The 10,172-nt window shown below is 32.9% G+C and overlaps 1 protein-coding gene across 1 annotated transcript; it reads left to right on the forward strand.

Annotated features, from left to right (window-relative positions):
- The first annotated feature begins 6,910 nt into the window (after positions 1-6,910).
- On the forward strand, positions 6,911-7,695 carry LOC106292960 (auxin-responsive protein SAUR72). The gene has a single exon (XM_013728632.1). It carries the CDS (start codon positions 7,022-7,024, stop codon positions 7,418-7,420), a length of 399 nt encoding a protein of 132 aa, XP_013584086.1. The 5' UTR covers positions 6,911-7,021; the 3' UTR covers positions 7,421-7,695.
- The last annotated feature ends 2,477 nt before the right edge of the window (positions 7,696-10,172 follow it).

The raw sequence follows: 10,172 nt of genomic DNA on the forward strand, positions 1-10,172 counted from the left end.
AAGTATATATGAATAACTTAGTTTATTACATTCGGTGACATATATACTCGTTAATGATGCAATAGCGCGTACCGCGTTTACAGCTAACCAATCAGAGTGAAGTTTCAAGCTGTTGACGTGTATCTCAATAATGCCTCCTTTATAACCTTTGCCGTTGGAAGAATATTCTCTCCTATGTGTGTTTTGCATAAACTAATACGTTTGATTATCTGTCTTACTATTTCTTAATTACAACCCCTTTCTTTCTTTTATTTTTATACTCTATATTTTGAGTATCGGATGCTTGCATAGCTTAAATCTTCTTTATATCTATCTGTTTATGGTTGATTGTATATTAATCATTTCAGTACTCAAATTATCAACCAAAATATCATTGAACAACTAACTACCAATCAGGAAAAATAACCGATTAATTGCATAGTTTAAAAATAAAATAGCTTTGATCAGTTTTCTATTGGATAAGTAAAATTACAGCAGATAGTTTAGTAACTTACTGCATGAATTTTTTTCAAAACAAAAAAATTTACTGCATGAATAAAGCTGTATTTTTCTATTGGAATAACAGTCTATATAGTTAGACTGAAAAAGTCACTCTCTATCTAAACTATAATCAGTGATCTTTTTTTTCTTTTAAACACTTTTTTTTGAACCACAAACTATAATCAGTGATCATATATATTAATATACTGAAAATGGAAACTACGTATATGGTTTAAGCATTCCAACTATTCAAGAAACTGAATCAAAAATATTACGAAGCATCAGGTCCCACGGAAATTAAAGAATGAGTCGTAAATGAATCAACTGCTTCATGAGAGCTTGATATAGTTTGGTAGATACAGTGTCCACCCGACCTAATTGCTTCTTTGATTTTATTGCTTCCTTTTCCATAAATATTTTTACAAGCTAAACGAACTTAGCTATTAGAATTTAATCTTTATATCATCAAGTTATAAGTTTCTAATTGTGGTTGAACTTAAATATATGTGACAATTTGAAATTTATAAAATTGGGCGAAGCATACCAAACATGCATGGCAGTATTCTAATATTTATAGCTCGACGTAGTAGAAGGCTACTCTAGTTTGATTAATCCACATGTGGCATGGTTATTTTATAGGTATAAATTTCAATAAAGTTAGGAGACTAAAGGGGTCTAAAGTTGCAACCCCCAAGTTGAGAAAGGGGACATACACTTTTGATAAGCAGAGAAACTTTGATCACATCATATCCTTGTCACTAAAGCTCTAATCCTTACAGAATGGAGAATAATCCTATACAACAATCTTACTTTACTTTTTTTCTCTCTTTAACACAGACACATGGTGATGGTCCTCCATGATATCCACGCACGACATTTTACAACAATGCTGTATATTACTGATAGTGATAAGTGATAACTCAACGCGCCAATCTAATTTATATCTTATAAAGATTAATGCATCGAAGTTTTATTTGCAAGATATTTATAATTTTAAATTTTAATCTGCATAAATAACAATAAATTGAACTATATAGAAATCAAATCTCAAACCTCTCTGAAAGAAAATCACAAACCTCTTGCTACAAAATTATTACAGTAATACTAATAACTTTTCAGTCAAACTAGTGCAATAAGGTAACTTCCATGACGCACACTTGTCATTCTTTAATCTAAATCTATTCACATTAAATTAAATTTTGAAGACTAGTCACGTTGGTTTGTACGGTATGACACGAAAAAAAAGTTGGAGTGAGTTAGGTTAATATGTACGACTGCACCGTACGGATATTTATTCATTCTATTTATATAATCCCAAATGGGTTCCCACAAAACTCCTTTCACGTGACGCCATTCCTCTTATCCTATCTACCAATTGATTCAAATATTCAATGCTCTTTACGATTTCGACTATATGCTTATCATTATAGTAACATTGGCCGCGTCTGTATTTGATTTATTTAAACGCATAAATCAAATCTGAAAGGGAAAACTAGTTTTGGCATATAACCAAGTAATGTAGTTGATTACATTTGGAGAGAGCGAAGTATATATGAATAACTTAGTTTATTACATTCGGTGACATATATACTCGTTAATGATGCAATAGCGCGTACCGCGTTTACAGCTAACCAATCAGAGTGAAGTTTCAAGCTGTTGACGTGTATCTCAATAATGCCTCCTTTATAACCTTTGCCGTTGGAAGAATATTCTCTCCTATGTGTGTTTTGCATAAACTAATACGTTTGATTATCTGTCTTACTATTTCTTAATTACAACCCCTTTCTTTCTTTTATTTTTATACTCTATATTTTGAGTATCGGATGCTTGCATAGCTTAAATCTTCTTTATATCTATCTGTTTATGGTTGATTGTATATTAATCATTTCAGTACTCAAATTATCAACCAAAATATCATTGAACAACTAACTACCAATCAGGAAAAATAACCGATTAATTGCATAGTTTAAAAATAAAATAGCTTTGATCAGTTTTCTATTGGATAAGTAAAATTACAGCAGATAGTTTAGTAACTTACTGCATGAATTTTTTTCAAAACAAAAAAATTTACTGCATGAATAAAGCTGTATTTTTCTATTGGAATAACAGTCTATATAGTTAGACTGAAAAAGTCACTCTCTATCTAAACTATAATCAGTGATCTTTTTTTTCTTTTAAACACTTTTTTTTGAACCACAAACTATAATCAGTGATCATATATATTAATATACTGAAAATGGAAACTACGTATATGGTTTAAGCATTCCAACTATTCAAGAAACTGAATCAAAAATATTACGAAGCATCAGGTCCCACGGAAATTAAAGAATGAGTCGTAAATGAATCAACTGCTTCATGAGAGCTTGATATAGTTTGGTAGATACAGTGTCCACCCGACCTAATTGCTTCTTTGATTTTATTGCTTCCTTTTCCATAAATATTTTTACAAGCTAAACGAACTTAGCTATTAGAATTTAATCTTTATATCATCAAGTTATAAGTTTCTAATTGTGGTTGAACTTAAATATATGTGACAATTTGAAATTTATAAAATTGGGCGAAGCATACCAAACATGCATGGCAGTATTCTAATATTTATAGCTCGACGTAGTAGAAGGCTACTCTAGTTTGATTAATCCACATGTGGCATGGCTATTTTATAGGTATAAATTTCAATAAAGTTAGGAGACTAAAGGGGGTTTTGTTTGATTAATCCACATGTGGCATGGTTATTTTATAGGTATAAATTTCAATAAAGTTAGGAGACTAAAGGGGTCTAAAGTTGCAACCCCCAAGTTGAGAAAGGGGACATACACTTTTGATAAGCAGAGAAACTTTGATCACATCATATCCTTGTCACTAAAGCTCTAATCCTTACAGAATGGAGAATAATCCTATACAACAATCTTACTTTACTTTTTTTCTCTCTTTAACACAGACACATGGTGATGGTCCTCCATGATATCCACGCACGACATTTTACAACAATGCTGTATATTACTGATAGTGATAAGTGATAACTCAACGCGCCAATCTAATTTTTAAATGGTAGAAGATGTGAATATATATATTAAAGTGTCACTAAACAACAAATAGTTGACAAAAAAACACTGCATGTTAAAATTTGGGCAACCATTACTAATTATATTAAGAAGAATGTGAGAGTTCTAGGCAGAGCCGAAGCAGAGTTCTAGGCATAACCCAAAAAAATGCTGCATATTAAAATTTGGGCAACCATTACTAACTATATTAATGTAATTACTAATGGTCGCTCAAAAAAATAATTAAAATTTGGGCAATATCAGTTCTCAGAGTCCCACCTAGGCCTGGGCATTTTAACCTGGACCCGAAAACCCGAACCGGAACCGACCAAAAAGTACCCGACCCGGAACCGAACCGAAAATTTACAAGTACCTTTTGGGTCTAAATTTCTTTTATCCGAAAGAACCAGAACCGAAAGGAACCGACCCGAATAGACCCGGACCCGAAAAAACCGACCCGAATAGACCCGACCCGATAAGAACCGATTAGTACCCGACTTAAAAACATGTATATCTGAAACTATGATTTTCTGTGTTCTATTTTATATATATTATTTTATGATCTAGTTGAAATATTTTTTGTTAACAACATTTGTTATTATTTTGTAACATTTTTTAAGCAATATGAAGCTTTAAAATGTAAATTTTAGAGTTTAAAAATGTTTTATTTTAATTATTAATAGTTTCATTTAAGTTATTTTGTAAAATTTTAGATATATATGACAAATATTGATTAAATTTGATGGAGTTGATTATGCCATGTCCTTTTCAGATCATAAATATCCGAACCCGACTCGGACTCGATATGGACCCGAAAAATTACGGATATTTTATGGGTGTTTTAATTATAGACCCGAACCGATCCGGACCCGTGAAAAACCGATCCGAACCCGACCCAAAATTTTCTAATTACCTATTGAATCTAAATATTTAGGACCCGAAAGACCCGGACCCGAAAAAAACCGGTCCGAACCCGACCCGAAGACCCGAACGTCCAGGCCTAGTCCCACCGTAAATCTATAAAAAAAAATGTCATAATTAAAGGATGGAGTAAATTGCATAGCCGGATCCCGGATGCTTCTTCTATAGGATTACAAGATATCTATTATATTATTATCAATAGGGTTGGACGTTCGGGTACCCATTCGGGTTCGGTTCGAGTTTATTCGGATTTAAGATTTTTGGGGTTAAAGATCTCAGCTCCATTCGGATATTTTTAAATTTCGGTCCGGGTTCGGTTCGGGTTCGGATAACTCATTTAAATGATTTTTAAAATTTTAAAATTCAATATATAGTTTATTTTTTCAAAATCTGTAAATAAAATACTTTATTACATATAAATTTGAATAACATATGTCAGAATACCTAAACTTAACATATAAATTGGTTTGGTTTGAATATTTTGATAGAGAATCAGAAGATATTTCGACTATTTTTGGTGTTTTGAGTATATTTTAGCTATTTTAGAAATTTACATTTGGCTATTTGTATATATTTTCAAGTATTTTATACAACTTAAAAGTATCTATATATTTTAGATTTTTTTAATATACATTAAATCTAAAAATAACTGATATATTTAAATATATAAATCTATTTCGGATACATTCGGGTACCCGAAATACTTCGGTTCGGATCGGGTTCGGTTTCGGTTCTCTGGATTTCAAAATTTTGAACCCGTTCGGATATTTAATCAATTTCAGTTCGGGTTCGGTACTACCTTTTCAGATCGGGTTCAGTTCAGTTCTTTGGATTCGGGTTTTTTGGTCAGCCCTAGTTATCAACATTAACTCGTCTCCTCTACTGTCACATATGACTCACTTCTCTATAGATTAGTTCGTATAAGACGTTACTATATATATTGCACGTCGTCTGCATTATTAATTATCACAATTATGTTTATACCATGATAATGTAATTTGTTAGTTTTTATTAGCTATGCCTGAAACTAATAGCCTATAGTTATAATTGGGTTTTGAAAAAAAAAATTTACATAATGGAAACTTACAAGTAACTAAATTTTGCTTTAGTTTTCAATGATGGTTACGTGAGGGTCTGAATATGATCAGAAGAAAACAAAATGAATAATGAAGTCTTATAAGTAGTTGAGGGTGAGTATATATATACCTAATTGACTTTCAAACTATTCATAATACCACAAATGAAATATACTCAATCACTTGGTCCAAGTTCTAGAAGCCCTTATGCATTTTCAGAAGTCTATCATCACAGTTTATTTTAGAATTTTCCATTCAGAATTATTTGTCATTCACCCTTGGTTTCAGCCTTTATAATTTGTTTTAAATCCACCATTTTAGACCATGAAAAAATTATGAGCCATATTATAATATATTTGTTGTACTCAGTAAAAATAATATTGTTATTATTGTGGATAGAATGATGTACTTTTTTTTGTAAAAAGAATGATGTACTTCGTCTGGTTTGTTCGGCTTAACATGGTACTCAAGGTAAAGAAGTTCAAACTTAACGTGATGCCCCAACATAAAAGAAATTCCTGTTCCGATTCTAATGCAAAGAGAAAATACATTGCAATCATGCATGGCGATGGCGTAACGCGGCGATGTTTATTACTTGATATATGGAAAAACGAGTCGATGTATCCCTTGCTCCGTTGAAGAAGATAGATAATCGAAGGAATGTTGTTAGCTACATAATCTAGGACCACAATCCGTGGAAATGTATGCATGGAAGCATCTAAAGCAAGATTTGTTGTTGGTGTGTTTACCTAAAGCAAGATGTATATTGAGTTGAATATGTATATATTTTTCTGAGTTGATCATGAACCTCGTTTATCAATAGCCAAATATACTAAAAAGACCTATATCTCTTCTTTTTATTTGGTCGAAAAAGACCTGTACCAACTATTCAGATTGCATAATTAATTAATAACATTAGTTGATTTTAATTCTGTGTTATTTTGATATATACATTGTTTTTGTTACAGATGAAAATATATTAGAAAACTAATTTACAGAATCACAGCCATGAATATATATATATATATATAAGAGGTAAGGAAAACGTTATATATAAATAAATAGTTATATCAAATAGGATATCCTTATTTTAATTAGAAATTTGATTTTTCTATTTCAAAGTCAGTCGTATTTTTTTTATAAAATCCATACAGTTTATTATATAAAACAAAAAAAAAAACTAAATCAGTCGTTTTCCTTTTATGTTTAAAAATCAAAGATATTTTACTATGTTTGTGTGGTTTTAAATTGGGCATTTTATATATTTTTTTTCTTTTAATAGTCAAGTCGAAAATTTCCGAGTAAGTGTACCTGGCAAGTACTCCTTCCGGACCCACTTTATTTCGAAGCCAAAGTGTCATAACTACCCTCGCCTCTATATAAAATCTGAACCCTTCCTCTCTTTCCTTCAAGAACATCTTCTCGTTCGTTCTTACAGCTCATACAGTTTCATCACTCTTGCAAAAGCTTCTCTCTCTACCTCTCACACACCACAGCAAGAAGATGAAGCATCTGATCCGCCGTCTCTCCCGCGTGGCAGACTCCACTCACTACAATCTCCTCCGGTCAGATTCGCAACGACGGAGCCGCCGCTCTGAATTTTCCCTCCGGTCTTCGATGGCTCGCCGCTTAAAGAAACATACATCCTCTGTTCCTCAAGGACACGTACCAGTCTACGTGGGAGAAGAGATGGAGAGGTTCTTGGTGAGCGCAGAGGTACTCAACCACCCGGTTTTCATCGGTTTGCTGAAGCGGTCGGCTCAGGAGTATGGATACGAGCAAAAAGGAGTTCTTCAAATCCCATGCCACGTTCTGGTCTTTGAGCGCATCATGGAGTCCGTGCGGCTTGGATTAGCGGTTCCAAGTGACCTCCAAGATCTAATCAGCGAGGAGTGTATGTGAAGAAGGTTTTTAGAGGAATCCTTGGTTGGTGGAGAGAGACAGAGATGGATCTGGTTGGTTTTTGTTCAGACAGAGAGTAATAAAACTTCGTTGGTGTTGATGTACATATCTATATAAATATATATATATTGTTTGTTGCAAATTTCCTAATTTTTTCAGCGGTTTAGGTACCGGTTTGAAGATCTCGTGGAGATATATGGAATTTGCTTCGGTTTAGATGTGAATGTAAGCTTAATTCCTGGGTTTTATTATATATGAAGAAGATTCCAGCTTCTTTTTTTTTTTTTTGAAACACAGATTCCAGCTTCTTTATTTCTGTTCTTTCTGGTACATATTGAGCCAAAGAATGAGAGAGGGATTTGATGTTTCACCGAGATTACCGGAAGTGCATATTCGTCAATGACTTACCTAAGAATAATGTTTGATGTCCAAAAAAAAACCTAAGAATAATGTTATTCTGCAAGTATGTAGATATATCTTATTCAATTTCTAGTTAGTATCTGTTTGAACTGATCGAAAATTGAGTAAGGTGTATTAAACAATAACTCACGGGGTTATGCTAGTGGCGTTTGAGAGATAACTCTAATATAGCTAATCTGCAATTTGATTCTCGTTAGCTGGATGTCTTAAACGGTAAGACTATGTGGTTGCTGTGGATTTTATGGGATTAGTTGATTGACTTCGGTCGACGGATCTTCACGGTTATAAAAAAAAGCGTATCAAACAATAAAGAATAAAAATAGCAAAAACAATTTTCATTGCTTTCGAGATTTTACTAAGTACATAAGTGCTATAATTTTATGTTAAAAAAACAAGTGCTATAATTATAAATATTAAAATCTCTAACTTTTTTTTGTTTAACCAGCTCTTCAATTGATTTTTGTGAGTTTCATTTTATCTCGTATGTTGTATAATGAGTTCCAAGATTGAGCTGTACTCTGCTTTTTAGTGAATTTTCAAAGCTAATTTGGTTCCGGATACCATCAAACCGATGGTTTACAAATTTTGTATCTACGTTTTATATCCTTTTTCAGCTGAACACAAATAAACGAGTGAGTGAGAGTAGTTGAGAGACAAAACGAAAATCTTGCTTCTTTGAAATTTCTTGCTTGGGTGATAGAGATGGAGAGCTCTTGTAACAAAATATTTCTCCGAGTCTTAATTAATTTTCTGTTACTTTTAGTTTTAGTTCTCGTCTTCTTTTTATATTTCCGTATTTTATAAGTACGGTATAGTGTCAAAATGCTTATAGTAAATAGTAAATACTGAAAAATATAATTGAATTACTGAGAGTCATGTGGGATGCATATGATTTCCATCCTCTCAGATCCAAACACATTAAATCTCAAACTTGATGCTATAGTTCAACAGCCTATGGCCCTATGCCACAAAACCATATAAAACACCAACTTGTTATAATTATAAAACTAAAGAATCCCTGAAAGGTCGTGAAAGAGCTGAATACTACTCTAGTTTGATCTGCATATACTGTGATTAACAATGATTTTATCGTATTGGAGGGTTTTTTGAGCCATCACCAGCTGGACATGGTAAATCGATGAGCTCGCTACAAAAGAAAATATTATAATCTACAATAAATGTAAATATATCATCTCACTTTGTTTGCATTTGAAGCATATCATTCGCGTGCATACCACACATCATTCTTATGACCTTTTCAGGTAACCTTGGTTGTATGTTAATCAACCATACATCAATATAAAAGCCCAGCACATGTGTATATATATGCTTTTATACGACCCGAGTGAACTCCATCTCAATGATAATATGTACAGTCTTTCATAGTTTAATTAAAACTACAATTATTGATTGCGTGAATCTGAGGAAGGGTAATAATAGAGTTTGAAATCGTCCATTTATATGATTTTCCATGTTGCATCACATGCACGTTACATAGAGCAGCCACCCGCAGTCAATCATTAATTGTATGTTTTTTTTTGAAAAAAGCATTAATTGTATGTTTCTTTTGTTTTGTTCTATTTATTGCCAATTAATACGTTTTATATATATACACAAAACTCGGCTCGAGTGATCCAACTAGTCAAGGTAACCAGAATTTTTTTACAAGTCGGTCGGTCGGTGTTAAACATTTACATCAACGTACACAGTGATGTTAAATTTAACACGTAACGTAGATAATTAATTAATATAGTCAAAATCATCAACTCACGTATGCCGCTCCACTTCCATATACATATCTTTAATTTCATATAGTTAAAAAAAAATCATTTTGTTTGATCACTACAAGAAAACAGCGGTATTCTGACGGACATTCCGACGGAAAATGAAATCCTCGGAATATACCGAGGAATTTCCGAGGAAATTCCGAGGAAACACAAAATTAGGGTTCCTCGGAATATACCGACGGAATTCCGAGGAAACCTCAGTCCGTCGGAATATTCAGAGGAAATTCCGAGGAACAATGTGTTCCTCGGAAAAAACCGATGAATTCCGAAGAAATATTATAGCCGTTGGGGGATTTTACAAAATTCCGAGAAAATTCCGACGAACTAGCCTTTTCCGTCGGAATTCCGTCGGAATTTCCTCGGTATGTCGGCAGGATTTAATCTATATATACAAGCACTCCTCTTCCTCTTCATTCACTCCATATCTTCATCCTCCCTCTTACTCTATTTACACACGAATTTGATTCATAAAAAATATGTCTTCTTCAAATTATTTTCGTTCTTGGATCGATCGACCTCATTTGGATCCGAACACGAGATTGCTT

Source organism: Brassica oleracea, chromosome C5 (genome assembly GCF_000695525.1).
Source record: "Brassica oleracea var. oleracea cultivar TO1000 chromosome C5, BOL, whole genome shotgun sequence".
Classification (NCBI taxonomy): Eukaryota; Viridiplantae; Streptophyta; class Magnoliopsida; order Brassicales; family Brassicaceae; genus Brassica; species Brassica oleracea.

Excerpts from the sequence above, each read along its gene's own strand:
- LOC106292960 (XM_013728632.1), top strand. The coding sequence starts at position 7,022 with ATGAAGCATCTGATCCGCCGTCTCTCCCGCGTGGCAGACTCCACTCAC.